Genomic DNA, 17,050 nt, shown 5'->3' with positions numbered 1-17,050 from the left:
AAACCCTCTATATGGAATAGAGGTGTGTGAATGATAGTAAAAATACTATGATATCGACTACACTTTAGATGCTACTTATATGACGCAAAGCTACACTTCCAGCTCACTATATGAAAAGCATGGAGTTTGCTGCAGTGTTAGAGGTCAATGACCCGAGGGAGCATGGGGCAGGCTGTCAGACTGCAGCAGTAGTAGAGATTTCTCATCCCTCTGCAGTGCTACAGCATCACTATTACTACTGTGCTGGCCCGGGTGCTCTGGTGCATGCACACTGCAGGTAAACAAGGAATGCCGCTGGCAGAGAGAGGAGGAAAAAGGAGGGGGCATGCAGACAGAGTGGGGGGAAAACCAGGAGGAAAGAAGGGTGAAAGGAAGCCCATGAAGGTGATCAGAGGAAATGTTAAGTAACGGGGCATGATCAGCTGTACAGTGAGAGATAAAAGGGAGGGGGGGTGCAGCGAGGGACAGAAGGTGGCACTGGGAGACCAAAAGCTGCAGCACCCTAGCTTTCTCTAAAGGATCTGAAGGCTGGCATCATAGCAGGACAGAAATAAGAATTTGTCACAGGGGGAGATGTTTTTTTCCACATTGTCTGCAGAGGGAGACAGCAGGAGAAGAGAGAAAAGGATTGCAAGGGAAGTTAGGAGACAGAACTGAAGACAGCCAGTAGGACAAGTGTGTACTCTTGTGTAAGATAAAGACAAAGACAATAGAGAAAATGTGGGTGTAAAAGAAAAAGAATGAAGGTGTTGGGAAAGAGACAGAAGTCTCTGCATGTTTCTTACTGACCTTGTGTTATAAAATATAAAAGGAGTGGGAGAAAAACAAGGTTTGACAGAAGGCTGCGAGTCAAGGCTTGGCCTTACTGTCAGTGATCCTCTATAAAAACAGTCTACACACACACACACACACACACACACACACACACGCACCATGAAACATAGATGACGAGTGGCAACAAAAGATATCTTTGGAATTGTGGGAACACAGCCCCGGCGTACGGTAAGTGCTTGTGCAAGAAAGTGAAACATGGTTTCCCCTGACCTCAGCAGTGCTACTGACCAGTGACAAGGTCAGTGCTGAGCGGGACAGTATGTGTGTTTGTGTGTGAACTGGCCTGTGACACAACATCAGCACAAACAGTCTAAAAATGGCCCCACATTCCTGAAGTGCAATATGCGTCCTCTCTGGGATGTCCCACAAAGAAACAAGTCGACTGCAGTAGAACTCTCTTTAACTAACAGCGTTTAATGTGCTATGTGAAGCCTAAGAGTAGACACAGGAGAATAAAATACACTGTACATTTTGATGTCAAAATGCTGTTTAACAAGGGCACAAGATGGCACTGTGTGCAAGAACCAGCTCTTATATTGATTCGTCAATGGCAAAAAATACTGTACAATCCACTCTTCTATTCAATAATTAATATAGAGAAACATTTTCACAAGTTTTATTATGTTAATGTAGCCACAAACTGGCTTAATGACTGAACACATACAACACCTGACACTACATTACATACTAACACAAGACCTGCTGTAACAGCCAGTGACCTCTGCTTGCAGTTGATCTGTCAGTTTAAGTCTCCGCCACACAGGGTGTGACATACACTCGCTGCTGTAAAGATCCCCCTCAGGGCCAGATGATGTCATTGACTGGCACTGGCAGCTGCCACTTCCATGTATGCCTGTATAGGTGTGATGTGTGTGTGTCACTGTACTATCCCTATGACCACAAACTACACAGTAGGGTTGAGGGAACAAGTCTGGATTAACATTATTTTTACTTTTTCAAGGGTAAGGGACTGGTTGCAATAGGGCTTGGCGAATACTCCAATTGATTATGAAAACAAGTTAATTGACATAAAAGTGTTATTGTGATGCTCTCATTGTGATTTGTGTTATAAATCCAGTGCACTGAAGTGGAGTTACTGACTAGAATATGTTGAATATAGTTTACCGAAAACTTTAATATAGGTTTAGGAGTGTTCAGTAGGTTGTGGTTGTGCACTACAACATCCATCCATCCATCCATCCATCCATCCATCCATCCATTCTCGTCTGCTTATCCGGGGCCGGAGCGCAGGGGCAGCAGGCTACGCAGGGAATTCCAGGCATATTTGTTCTAATTTATTTTGGTCTAATTTATTTTGATTTTTCATGTATTAAATATAATATTACAACATGGTAGATTTGATTTATTGTGATCAAACTTATATTTATTTATCATGTATATATTTAAATGTATGCATTTATTTATTTAACATTTTATTCATCCATCTATTTTTTTATGTATTTTTAAAATAATTTATACATTGAATTATATTAAAAGTTCAAGCAAATCCACTGTTAAAAATACAATTTAAAAAAGTTAAAAATGGATGATGTTTCCAAGTCACTGAGTAATGTTGAAAAGTCCTTAAATGTACATGTTGGAGCTATTTAGTTCTTGTTAGTATTTAGTTGTCTGTTTAGTTTATTATTAACAATGAGTATTGTTTGATTATTCTAGACGTTTGTTTATTTTGATAATATTTTGGGTTTGCTAGTTAATTGTTTAGTTTAATCATCATTATTGTTTAGCATATTTAATTTACATATTATATTTTGTGTGTTATGGAATTTGGTTTGGCACCATGGGCGCCTGATGTTATATAGGTAGGAGTGTGGGCAGAGGGCCGTCATGCACCGGGGTGGGCCAATGTTTTTTTACCAGCGCGAAGAGAGGCAGCAGGAGCCATGTTTCTTTGTTCTTTTTGTTTGCTTGCTCGCAATGGATAAAATAAACCTTTGGAACTAACAATCATCACCTTCTTTGCCTGCGTACACCACACGCTCATGGTGCATCAGTGGCATTTTGATTACGTTTGTTTTAAGTTTAATTTTGTTATTATTTTCGGACAAAATTGCCACTACAGTACAGTATCAAACCTTGTGTGCGTGTGTGTGTGTGTGTGTGTGTGTGTTTGAGACAAGGATGTGAAGATGTGGCAGGGTGTTGAAAGTCCCCGATGCCTCTGTGCATGTGCAGTGTGAGGTCATCACTGATCATTTCAGAGATGTGGTCACCTGATCTGCTCACACCCTCACACCACTGAATATAGGGGACGTTTAACAAACACTCATATACAAACACACCAGGCCACACACACTGTTACACATTCAGATGCAAGTAATGCCTGTAAACATTTACATACACAATTTCTCTGTCTGTCTCTGTCACACACAGACTAAATAGTTGTCTACAAAGAGCACATGCATGCTGTAGATCCGGTTATACAGTGTCATCCTCCTCACTTTGCATACAATGAAAGCCACATTTCATATCTGCAAATTATCTATGAATCATCCTCTCCATTTACATCCTGCACTAAAAACAAGTTTTTAACGTAAATATTACTCTTTCCTCATGGTGTAGTGGGTTATGTCTAAAACTACATACAGTTTGTGAGTGTGTGTCTATGTCAAACAGTAGGATCTTTAAAGCAAACAATGATTCATGCCATGACCTCATCAAAGCAAACACATGACATATCCGGCTCTGTAGAAAAACCACTGCTGGCTCCAGCGTCTTTGTTTGAACTTGGCATAAGGAAAAATGTGAATGAAACATACAAAAAATTCCCTGAGTTTGCCCTCTGGGTAATCAGGGAAACAATCCACACAGTGAGTCATCAACTAAGTTCTCCGTTCTGCTGCTGCTGTCAAGACACATGAAACACTCATGTTTTGTCCTTCATTTTGAAATGTTGCACTGTGGTTACTGGAAATTTCTGTGTCCAGGACAATGTGAAAACTGTAGGGTGTTTTCCAAAGACATGATCACAGTCTAAGCCGTGTGTCTGACACAGGAAAGTTTATTTTTACACAATCGCAGTAATACTCAGCCTTGCATTTCCCATCATGTATCATTACAGCCTTAGGAGAATGATAAACATAACATAAGTGAAATTGATGGGGATCTTCTTCGTTGCATAAATGTATTAGTGTGTCATGTGCAGTCTCCCCCTGTGCTCGGCAGCAGGGGACTCAGCCAATCCTACCAATTAAGATCACAGACAAGATCACAGACCCATTGCCTGGCTCTCTTTATTGCTACATGGCCATTACACCGAACAACAATAATTGGGCTACTGTTCATTATCATGACTAATATGTTGGTAACACAACACTTGCAGACATACTCGAGTGTAATTACAGGTGTGGGACTTTACTGTAAACAATCGCACAAATAATTAATGTGTAAGAGGCATGATACAACAGGCAAACCATAAGAGTGTGGCAACAATTATCTTTATTATATATTAATCTGTTGATTATTTGTTTAAATTTATCTTCAAGTTAATATAGTAAAACAACAGATGATTCTTTAAAATACACATACTTATCACTTCCCTAAGATGGTTTTAATTAAGTCTGTTTTAAGATGAGTTAACAAGGCAATTAAGTTGTTTGGAGAAAGAGAGAAATTGTACGAAGGTGTCAAATGTGTACAGTTATACTAAAAAAGTATAAAACTGGTGTCAGACTTTTTTTCTTTCTTCACATTTTATGAGACCATTTTGTTTTTATTTACCAGGCAGATCAAAGCCCTGGAACAATATCGCCAGCGATGCCAAGAGAAGACCCTCAGGGCCAATTGGGACGACAGGTTAGCAAACAGCATCATCGTGGAGGAGTGCCAACCTACCACGCATGTCCAGAACTCTCACTCGACACCAGCTGTGATAGACAGGCCATATAATCCATGCAAAACTTCTGTCCCCCCAAAAAAGCCCTCTATGGCCAAGTTAGGGAGGGGAAGCACAAGGATAAAAATGCTTCAACCTCAACAACTGGGAAGAGATGGCCTGTGACAGGAACCTCTAGATGAGGACAACTTATGAAGGCACAGTACAACAGGATAAGGACCTCCACTGTGCCATGGAAGAAAAAAGGTAACTCAGGAAGATACCCACCACCAAAATTGCTCCTCCAACTACAAATACACCACTGCCCACACTGCAATAGACCCTGTGTATCCAGGAGTGGCCTCTAGAGCCATCTGAAGACCCACAAATAATCAATTTTACCCACAGGAGGACAACCATACTTGACTGGAGATGACTTGTGATTATAAATATTTAGGTTCCAGCATGTGACAGCTTGGAAGAGTAACGTCTGTCTCTATGAGCAGCCTGCCGAAGTCTTTCTACTATTCTGGATCCCATTCATCAGAGGTCTGGCTTCCATGCCTGCATACAGGAGGAAGGGTGCTTCCCCAGGCTGGCTGCTGGTAGTGAAAACCTCTGGTCCATCTGTCAGGCCTTCCTGGCCGGCTGTCCCCATCACAGCAGCATGGATTAGCCAGGCTTAAGCCAAGAAACCAGCCGCCTGCCCTCCAGCCTGTCAGAAAAGGCACGAGGAAGCCCCATTGCCGATTAAGCCAGTGCCATCTCTCTCCCAGCAGAGGTCCATCACCACCTAACCTACTGTATCCAGCTTTCTCTGACCCACATTAATAGAGAGCATTAATGAAAAAAAGGGAAAGTGAAAGGGAGAAGAAAGAGGACACCATTTTGATTGCTGCTGAGCTGGTCATGGATGTTCATTCAGCTCAGTTAACTGAAGCGTTGGGAGCTTCTATGAAAGAGGGTGAGTGCAGCGCCTTGGGGGATGCAGGCTATTAGTGCTCAATGGGATGTGAGGCGGGAGGCAGCCAGGGAGGAGGCGGAGGCAGCAGCCCAACCATGAATACCCTCAGTGCTGCTCTCCCGCTTCCTGCATTCACTTCCCCAACAAAGAGCCACAATGGTGTCCTTTGCTGTCTTGGCTGGCTGAGGCGGCTCCTGGCGATGCTCAGAGCCATGTGGGGGGTAGAGAGGATGGTGTGTGTGTGTGTGTGAGGGGTTAGCTGGGAGCCGGCTTTAACACCGTACAGCCCGTCTGCACGTGCCCAGCCCGCGGCCTGCCAGTGGCCGCACAAAAGGGATGATGTCATGCTTAGCCAATAACAAAAGAGTCTGGGTCGGTCGGGCCCTCCTCTCTCACACGGCTAGTTCCAGCTTTATCCAGCCTAGCATTAATCGCAAGTCTTATCCTCTTTACTGGGGGTGGGGAATGGATAATAACAAACCAGCCATGGGGCAACACGAGATAGGAAGGAGAGAAAAAAGGAATAAATGAAGGAATGGGCTGGTGATGGGAAGCTGCAGGCTTTGGTTGTGGGAGACGGACAGACAGAGCTGTCATGAGATTGAAAGTGAGAGAAATCAAGAGGAAGCACAGCTCTACGGGGTGCCACAGTGTGAGACCTGCCAACCACAGGGCCCCACACAGAGTCGAACCCAATAGACCCAACATAAAACTGACTCAAGTAATGAAACTCAAAGTCTGACTAGATCCAAAACCTCTCACACTTCACAGCTCTCTAGCTCCAGCTTGTTCAACCTCTCCAGCTTTCCTTTTGTTCTTGTTTTGTTTTTCTAGCCATAGACTACAAGAGTAGGTCATGCATCATCACCACCCAAAATAAAACCATTATCTGAGCAAGACTGAATCTTTTGGTTGGGATGAGGCACACATTCTAAGATGCAGGATCTCCCGTGTGGCCTTCAGGCTTTGCAGCATCTTTTGTATCCAGGTACATGTAACTCAGGCTGACAGAATGCACTAATACAAGAGGTGTTACACAAGATCCTTGTCCATTTTATAGTGGTTCATTTTGAGTGAGAAGAAAGGCATGTGGGTTTCACTGCCAGAAGTCCTTGCAATAAAGCTGAATTAAAACTAATTGGTATAACAGAGAGTTGGTGAGAAACAGCAGGCGCATGGGGACTCTCAGCCAATATACCAATTATACAGATGCTATTAGCTGAACCAAAGGTCATTTAACTTGAGAAAGTTAACAATAATCCACAGTTCTCCTCCATTTTCCATCTAACCATAAGGAGAGTGTCAGTCACCTACAAGTGTGAACTGTAATCCAATGGGAGCGGCAAAGCAATAATCTAAAGCAATAATGTGTAATTATTTGCCATTTGGTGGGCAGGGCGTGTTTTTGGTGATTAACGTACTCTAGCTGTGCACCAAATGGAAACACAGAGTCAGTTTGTTCCCTACAACTGCAGGACAGATACAGTATCTAAAGGGCATAAAATAGGAGCAGGCCATAAATCAAAATTATAAGTAGACCGAGATGTGTTACAGGTCAGACTCCTGGTAACCAGGAAGTAAAACAACAAAAACAACAGCACATTATGCTGCCATTCAAACAAAATGTGTCACACCTAAGAAAAAAATTCCAGTCACCTGTTCTGTGTCATCGAACTGTAATTCAGCATTTTATTGTGTTGGGCGTACCATGTTTAAAAGTTAAATGAACACCTAAAAATAACATTTGGAGAGTGAATGCAACCAGGAAGAGTGATCTCATCTGCCATCTCCAGCACTTTCTATTTGTCATATCGTGTAAAACTGTTGTCTGATGCATGCACATGCATACTACTGTATGTGAGCGCACAAACCGCATTCCGAACATAAAACACACAAACTTCTCCCCCACCTCCCCGCTTAGGTTTCTCCTCTCAAGAGTTCCTTCAGTTTCACACAGCGACTAAAAATACAGGAGTCAGCGTGCCACGGGTGGACAGGCCATGGAAAAAAGGTTGTCATATTCGGAGGAGAAGTCATGGAAAACGGGAGGATCCGATTTCAGGGCCACTGATAAGCAACAAACCTACAGTATGCCCGCCTGCCCGCCAAATATAGCACTCACTGATGTGGTACAGGTTTGGGCTAGCCAAGAGGAGGCCAGTACAGTGGTACACAGTTAAGGCTGTTAGAAATGTTCTGAGAAACCCATGGGGATGTTAGGGTGCCAGTGGCATGCTCAAAGACACTTCAGCAGGCTCAACAATTGTTGACATGAAAACTTGAATCTGAGACCTCTGGTTTGAGGAAAGGCTTTGCTCCTGCTACCCCACCCAACTTGTTGAATCTACTGAAGACCAACATATTTCCTGTGTCTCTTTGTCCATTTAAACAAAGAATTCCTCATCTGGATATTTAATCACAGAAGTCCTTGCTGCATTCCTGTTTTGCATTCCCGTGCTGATTCTGCGGCTTCTGCCAACAAGCAAGATTATGCTGACTTGTCCCAAAGTACTGTACTGTAAAGGCACCATTTCAATTCCCAACCCTCATTTGGAAGAAGAGTCACGTGACTTTTCTTTGAAAGTCACAGAGAAAGTACAGATGCATTTTTTAAAGTCAAATAATCTGATTTTTAACTGTGTGTGTGTGAGTCTGTGGAAGAGGTTCCCAAAGCATTTTATCCCCCAAACACTTTACTTCCTTGTGCATTGCTTTGTGTAAACCTGCTTGTGTTGATTGACAAATAAATCATCTTATTTGTGCATAAAGTAAAAACAACAATTCCCTGGGATTATGTGCTGGATTATTAGGATGGTAGGGATCCAGTGTCTTGTCCTTCTCATCAAGGTGGAAGGTTGCCACACAGACACTTTGAATCCAGCCTAGCACTAATAGGAAAGGCTCTCTAATCACAGGCATCTCATCCTACCACACAAAAAACATCAACTGCCAGATCTGCTGAGCCTTAACTCACCTTCACCTTGCCGTTGGGTTGCAGCAGCTCAGTGACAGACACCTTGTCCTGCTGCAGTCGCCTCTTCACCAGCTTGGAGCAGCAGACGTTGACCGCACCTTGCACGTGCGATGCATTGTACTCAGAAAACGTCCTGCTGTCAATCACCAGCAAGCGGCCTGTTCCTCTTTGGATGAGGCTCGCCAGGCGCTTGATGTCCATGGCGCTTCGCTTAGTCGGACCTTTCTCCCCTGCCATGATGTAGGAGGGGCGGAGTGGTCACAGACACGGGGTGGTAAGGGATGGGGTGTGGTGGAAGAGGGGTAGATGAGAGAGGGAAAGGTGGAGGAAGAGGTGGGGAGGAGGAGGTGAGGTCAGTGAAGGAGGGCTACCACCGAAGAAGGCGCTGAGAGATCCATGGTGCCTGAAAAAAAAGAGACAAAGAGAAAAATTCTTATAATATTATTTTAGAAGAGAATCATGCTACTGTAAGAAAGCATGGCATTCAGCGGCTTATTTCAATGCTATTATTGGCTGCAGTGTCATTCTGTGAGTTATGAAATGCTAATTATGAGACAGCTGATGATCAGACATCAAGAGCATGATCACTTTACATCCTTCAGTCCACGTACCAATGCAACAAATATAATTATTCAAACCCCACTGCTACAAAGCGCCGATGACAGACTTTATTTTGCATTCACTTCCAAACCACAGTCAAGTGCACTTTGTATTTTTATGCATTTGTATCGTCTTTTATTGGCAGACTTTGAGCACCTGGAATTTTAAAAATAGCAACAATGCTAAACATGAATATAAAAGTTATTTAAAGGCTTAAAAGCCAACTGGATCATCCACTGGGATTTATCAGTCGTGAGATCTGAAGGAATATCACAAGTCCAAACAGAAAGCCAGAGACTTTAGATAGACATGCACAACAATAAAACGTGTGTGTATGCGGGTCCGCATGAGTGTGTGTGAAGGTTGGTTGTTGTTGATCGAGGGTCTCTTGGTAGCTCATGAAACAGGAAACTGAGGGCGTGAGATAAATTAAGCCAGGGGAATTCAGAGAGCAGGTCTGGACACAGGCAAACGGCCTGTGTGACATCCTGTGTATGTGTGCGTGTGAATGTGTTTGGGAATTTGAGTGTGTGTGTGTTGCAGAAAGCTGTCCATAAACTTGATGAACTGCCTCCTCCTATCTATCACTACTAATCACTGTGATACCCTCCCTGCTCACGTTTACCACAGCTCTTGGAGATTGCGCTTGAGACACACACAGATCAATGGCTGCAAGTGTGTGTGGGAAAAAAAGTAGGCTTCGCTATATATGAGCCTCAAAAAAACTACAGTGCCATTTCTTTTAACATAAATATATAAAAACAATGTGTAATTGAAGATATTTTTTTGGTCAGCGAGGTGTCATGCGACAAGTGAGAAGGTCAGAATGTGAATGCAGTCATGTTGTTTTATTCATCTACAGGCACATGGTGTCATGAAGAATGAATGGGCCTCCTCTCATTTACCCTAAAGCCTAAATGGAGGTTTAAACCTCGATTGAAAAGGGAGAGTAGTACTGATAACAGTGTAGAAATTCAGAGCTGAGGGAGATAAAGGAGAAAAACACAAAAGTGTTGGCAGGATTTAAGACACTATCAAATTAATTGTATCAGCAACACATATGCCCGCTTCATAAATTAAAGATAAAAACAAAGGGCGGAATGGCAAAATAGAAAACAAAAAATATGTCCTGTTATGCTCACAACAGAAACAGAAGAGAGCTGTCTATGTAAAGGAGAACAAGACCAGAGCAGTGGTGAGAAGGTGGGCGAGGAAACAGAGACTGAGAGAGAGGAGATGTGGAGAAAATGTGTCTTCTGATCAGGAGTGTCTTGGGAAGACGTCCAGGCAGCTCTGCTCTGCAACTTTTCACCTCTGTTCTGACACCACCGCCGTGCAGAGAGGGGGAGGGAGGAGGTAGCAAAGGATGTTATTCAGTGAGGATCTCTCCAGCCTAGCAACTCAGCCAGCTCAAGGTAAGGGAGGGGACAATTGTGAAGATGGAGCAGGGAGGAAAGAGATGAAAAGAAAGAAACTGCTTAAAAGAGGAAGCTGAGGGACAGAAAAAGAGGAGGAAGAGAAATAAACTAACTTGCAGCTGCACCAAACTTAGATAATGTGACGACATGAGATGTGTTGCAGTGCCATTTATAAACAGAAAAAAGCTGTGCATAAGCCTTCTACAAAATAATATTCTATCACGCGCACTGAGGCCTGTATCTTCTATGGGCTGCTGCTGGCCAAGTCTGAACATAGATGCACACATGCTGTTGCTGCTTGGCAACCTGCCTGATGCAAGAACAGCAGCACTGGAACATGGACCAACATCTAGATAGACAGTAACAACTGCCTGCACTGTAAACACAGCCAAACTGCTGCTGTATTGGAAGGTAGCTACAGTAGAGGCATGGGTGTGCAGACACAAACAAAGCCATAACAGAGACGTCTTGGTTAAATAAAACATGATAATAAAGTCAGTCAATGAATACTGAAGGTAGTACAGGCAGTACTCTGCACAAACATAATGCAGCTAGCTTATATCTTAAGAAAGAAACACAGACAAATAAATCCAGTTAATCTGATCTAATCTGTCTGTCTGTGTCATAGTGATGACTGGTTGCGGATTTCTACATTAATACTTTAAGCAAAGCACAATTTTGTGACCTGCATCGACACAGCACACACTGACATAGTGACATTACCCCACTTTTCCCACAATGCACACCCCAAAAGGCATTTTGCAGAAATATTAAGACGTGCTGCAACGCCAGCGCTCCCCTACCAGAAACAGCCCCTGCATGCTCCATTACGACCTGCCCCATCACCTGTTATATCATACCTTATGTGGCGCGGAGCCCTTTAGCCAAACAGCTAACAACACAGCTTCCAGGGGTGTGAATCTTTCTCTTTCTTTTTCTGTTTCCCTGCTGCTGAGCTCAACATCTGACGCTGCATATGTCTAATGGCGACTGCTCTCCCACCACCCGCCCAGCCTCTCTCCCTCTCACTATTTCTCTCAGAATCCCTCCTTCCTCCTCTATCACTCTCTTTCTTGCTCTTGTGCAGTGAACGGGTACGGGGAGGGGAGGAGTGTGCAGGTTTACATGTGGTGGTAGTGAGAGGGAGAGACTGCATCTTTCTACGTCGCTACACAATCATGCTACGACAACCTCCCTGTCAGTGTAGCCTGTTTGTGTGGACGTGATGGGGAATAAAGAGAGGAAATAATAGGAGAAAATTAAGGACAGAGAGAGAGAGAGAAAGATACTGGAGCATATCAGAATATTGGCAAGGACAGAAATAAGATGATGAATGATACAGAGAGGGAGCACAGACCTCAGTATGCTTACTCAGCATAACAACTTCGACCCGACCCCTTATGCAAAACTATCTTTTCTTCTCCCATCAGGAACAATAAGGAGGAAAAACAAACAAGCTCCTTGCACTAAAATAGGCAGCAGCCAGGAGCTTGCTGTGAGGCTCTGGCTCAACAGAGGAAAACAAGCCGAGAGGAGAGAAAGCAGAGCGGCAGAGACAGTGTGTACAGGCCCGGAGCAGATTCTGTTGTTGCCATAGAAACAGCCCGGTTGGAGTGAGCAGGGGGCACGGGGAGGGTGACGGTGATGGGATGCTACTGGTGCTGATGCTGGATCAGGGTACAAGAGGGGAGAGAGCTAAAATAGATACAATACATACAACATAGATCACAACTTTAGCTGTATGACTAAGAGACTTGTTCTCTGCTGGTCTGACCCATTCTACTCTAGTCTGAGACAGCAAATCTAGCCTAACTTTTTTCTTCTACATCTGTCCTGAGCTGACTGAAAAACAACATCATCTTGACTGCTTTTCCAAAAATGCAGTCTGTGTGCAAACAAGTTCACATAGTCCACAGATGTAGGCGGAGAAGGTTGTTCACCTTGAAGATGAAGCAATGCAGTTACACCTTGACTAAGCTGAAGGCAGAAGAACTGGATCAACAGGATCGTATTAAAGTTTATTTTTTATCTTGTTGGGGAATTTGAATATCAGAATTTATCTACAGTGCCTCAAAAGTACTGGGACTTCCAGTTGTGCATGACTAAAAGTATGAGAACCATGAATGCTAAATGCAAGGATTGCAAAAAAAAGAAGGTTGTATCTAAAATCTAACCACAGAAAAAGTATGACGCATGAATAACCTTGGCATTCTCATAACTAACCTGCTGTACAAAACAGGTGTGATACTTTTTACAATTTACCTTTTTTCTTTTAAAGAATACAGTCATACAAATCATCAACAGACTTTACTGTTGCTCTCTTTACAGCTGATAAGAAAAGACTGATAATGACAAAAGCTTCTTTGTAATAGGTTATTTTAAAAAGTTGGGGAAGTAGCCCTATCTCCGTAAAATGGAAAAAAAACATGCAGACATATTCATAGGCCCTTCATAAGAAACTATGAGCTAAGCTTGATGATGGCTCAATAATGCTATATCAGACATCAGCAAGAGAGGCAAACACAAAGAGAGCAACTGGAGGGCAACCAACGCTGATGTAATACCATCCCGGTTATTCATTAACTCGCTGCATAACGTCACCTGTGGCCACAGCCGCCAGACTGATATAAAGCTGGCTCTTTATTTCATACAATGAGAGACATGAGTTTTTGTTTAGACCACAAACAATGACATCATAAAAGCATCTCATGCCCTTCAGTCTGTGACACAAGCTCTCTCATGAACTAAAAGCTTGCAACTGCATGTTTGCACACCGTCTCCTTTGAGGACATGTGACCACAACAAGGGATTCTGCAGGTATTCGAGCAAGCACTGTCAACACAGGGCTGCTAAGGGGTTATAGGGTCACCAATTTATAGATTTATAGATTAGAGATCGGGGCGTTCCCGGTGGCACACCTGGTGGAGCGCGTATCATAGAGGCATTGTCCTTGTAAGCGGGCGGCCCCGGCCCGGGTTCGAATCCAACTCGGAGCCCTTTCCTGCATGTCTTCCCCTCTGTCTCCCCCTTCACTCTGTCCTATCAATAAAGCCCAAAAATGGCCAAAAAATATCTTAAAAAGAAGTAGAGATCACATTTGGAAGTGCTGATATGCTTTCAAACACTGCTGGATTAGTTATTAGGTAACTTGTCTGATAAGAGTATTCCTAGCCTATTTACTGACAGCTTAATATAAGTATAAGTATAATACTAATAATAACAAAACACATTTTACACTTTAATAAATCCTTTTTTTATCAGTTTTTTTTCTAATGGAATAAAAGGTCAGTATGAGTTTATCATAACATAAGGAAAAAATGTCAATATAGTGGCAATTAAATTTTTCGGTCAATAGACTAATAAATTAACTGTTTAAGTTGTTCCAGTTTTTTTTTATTTCATCACAAAAATTAAGTATGATCTTGATATCAACTACCATATCATCTCATTGCTTCTGTAATTGTCTTATTGAAAAGCACTTTGTGCTGCATTTCTTGTATGAAAGCTGCCATACAATCATCAATATTAACATTATATGATTAATATTGTAACAGTACAGGGACATCCAAATATAGTTTTTGTCACGCTTGAATTCAAATTTAATGAAAAAAAAAACACTTTGTATGGATGCCTACTGAATGTGGTGATATATTCCAGCAGCTGAATGTAAATAATAAATGTGATCATCACAAATAGGGTCAGTAGAGTGACGGGGCTGGAGTGTGCAATACAGAAATGGCACACATGGAAAAAAATAGTGCAACATGAGAAGTGCTGTTACAGTGATCATGTAATTTGAAAAAATCAATTCCTAGTCAGAGCCCTGGTGGAGCACAAGCATCATCATACTGTAAACAACATAACCAGGTATAAAGCCTTCTGGTGCCCTCTAATCAATACTCTCCTAGGAGGCTGCTACAAATTGTGGGGTCATATAACAAGCTGGGACTACCCCGGACTCTACCATAACAATAATTACGACATGGATACTGATGCAAATAATACCAAGAATAGCTGGCATAAAATACACTACATAGCCTATAAATAGGGTCTAAATAAAAATGTGGAAAACCCCTTCCCCAAAAACTGAAGAAATTGTTACCAATAAAGAGATGGGGAGCACAAAGAAATAGATGGGACACTGTGGCCTGTTTGATAACGTTATGATGGAGGGTGAGCGGCCGTAGCGCACTATAATAAACCGACCTAGATTAGAAATAAGAATAGAACACAATGCGCGCAGCGGCCATTGCCTTTACAAATGTTGCATAATTAGCATCAAGTAATGTTAAACTACACAGTTCTGAAAAGGTTCACTGCGCGTTGTTTGAGTGGGAAACCTGCACTGTGTTGTTATGACGCGTGGATATGTCCGCATGCGAAAACGAACCACTCCATTGATCGGACAGGCTGTAATGTTCATAAAAAGCAGCACGTAATTAGAAAGAAATTATACATATACAGGCATCCTACCTACCTTAAATGGTCGGACGGCAAACGATGGGATGCTTGTCAAAATAAAAGAATCGATAACTTCAGCCTGGACGGGTTTAATTCCCATAATAAGACGGGCGCGCACATAAAAGGGGAGGGGAGGGGGGGTGGAGGGATGCGCGCTGACAGGCTCGCCGCAGAAGCAGGGGGGGCACGAGCACAAGCAAGGATAGCGAGCAAGCGCAGCTACCGTAAACTAGCACTGTGGGTAGCAACGCACTTGATAACAACACATCTCGTTTCTGCTAATAAACACACATACACACACTCACCTCGGGGCTCCACGCGGCTCCTGTGTGCTATTCAACTGGCCTCCATGTGTGAGGGGACAGCGGCGGTGTCTTCATGGGGCTGGCCGGTGTTTACCTGGCTGTGAGGCGGGGGAGCGTGCAGCTGACAGGGGGTGACGGCGCCAGGAGCAAACGAGACATGAGAGCGCGGTGACAGGATACAAACCGCTCCTTCAGCCGTTTCACTGACCGGAATAGGTGGTCAGCTCGTAGAGGGATAGATTAGCTTTGCTAGGCTAGGTATTAGCTAAAACAGTTAGTGTGTGTGGGAGTTGGGGAGGGGGTAGTTACAGAAGGTGCACTTTAGCACTTTCTTGAACTAAAGCGATGAGGTCATGGTTCAGTAGGGGGAGGAAAAAAAGGAAAAAATATGAGGTTGACGTCACCTCTACCCAATCAGCGCAGGCGGCTCAGGGGCTGGATGACGTCAACGTTCTGATCCGCGGATTAAAGGGACAGTTCGGCTTTTTAAAGGAGACGCGCAGTGACTCGTTTAGTCCCTGTGCTGCCATAACAATGAAACAGTCCCACTAATGCAAATTACCAGGAAATTATGTCGTTTTAAATATATAATATAAACATGTAAGTATCACTTAAACATGCTGTGTACACCGTATATATTGATACATATCCGCAATCTCATGCATTACATGTATCATTCACTATACTTATACAGCACCCTTTGCACTCTGCACCATTGCACAATTGTCCCACTGTCCTACAAACTCCTACAGAGTGTTGTTTACATATGGGTACTGTCTGTCTGTCTGTCTGTTTATGTGTGTGTGTGCGTGTGTGTGTGTGTGTGTGTGTGTGTGTGTGTGTGTGTGCATGTACATTGAGAACAGCAACAGACTGTAGTCAAATTTGTTGATGTGTACATGTATTTGGCCATTAAAGCTGATTCTAATTCTAATAATCCCTTAAAATGATAATTTGAGTTATTTATTTGCTTCAAGATTGCTATAAAATTCACAGAAATTTTACAGATCTTGCAGCATTTATCATTTACAATGATTTAAAGGCCACTCACACCCACACCCCTCATTCACCAATTTATTCTTTTGTATTAAAAAGAATGATAGAGGTGCAATTTCTCACCACAGAACTAACCGGAGAGCGAGGGGGATGTCAATCAACAACAGTCTGTGAAAAGCTCTAATCAGAGAATATAAGTGAAAACATCTGTGTGGGTGTATTATTGCTATGGAGGGGCTTTAAGATAAATAGATCAAGATTATTTCAAAAACATTTTCTGATTTTAGATATTGTTTTAAAAAATCAACATTGATTTATAGACAGTATCACATTTGCACTAACCACTGAATAAAACAGTTGTAATAAGTGGGTGTTTGAATTCAGTATCATGAAATCTGTTTTGTTTGATTGAAAGCCTTTGTTCCGTTGCTCTGCCAAATAAATGTGTTAGTGAGTGAGCAGATGAATGCAGGGTGAAAAAGCCAATGAAACTGTGTAATTACGTTGTATATACTGGCACCTAGTGGTAGGAACATTTAACTGCATGGAGAGAATTTTTGCAAATATGTTAGTGAGTGGATGTTGCCAACATAGCTTTGACACAATCCCACTTTTAGACCTGAAAGCTATATTTTTATTACAACCTTTATTTTTAATTTATAG

The 17,050-nt window shown here is 42.7% G+C and overlaps 1 protein-coding gene across 2 annotated transcripts in view; it reads right to left on the bottom strand.

Moving 5' to 3' along the window:
• dusp8a (dual specificity phosphatase 8a) overlaps positions 1-15,692 on the bottom strand; it is a 45,808-nt gene extending 30,116 nt beyond the window's left edge. The window contains exons 1-2 of one of the 2 annotated variants that reach the window (XM_059335192.1): positions 15,392-15,692; positions 8,608-9,010 (exon numbers count right to left, since the gene is read on the bottom strand). In XM_059335192.1, coding sequence (XP_059191175.1) covers positions 8,608-8,844 — 237 coding nt within the window. In that variant the 5' untranslated portion in view covers positions 8,845-9,010; positions 15,392-15,692. Of the gene's footprint in view, positions 1-8,607; positions 9,011-15,102; positions 15,213-15,391 lie in introns of those variants that run through there. The other variant, XM_059335191.1, reaches the window with a different exon arrangement.
• Between the last annotated feature and the right edge of the window lie 1,358 nt (positions 15,693-17,050).

This window comes from Centropristis striata, chromosome 6 (assembly GCF_030273125.1).
Source record: "Centropristis striata isolate RG_2023a ecotype Rhode Island chromosome 6, C.striata_1.0, whole genome shotgun sequence".
Classification (NCBI taxonomy): Eukaryota; Metazoa; Chordata; class Actinopteri; order Perciformes; family Serranidae; genus Centropristis; species Centropristis striata.
This window is presented reverse-complemented; position numbering and strand designations above follow the sequence as displayed.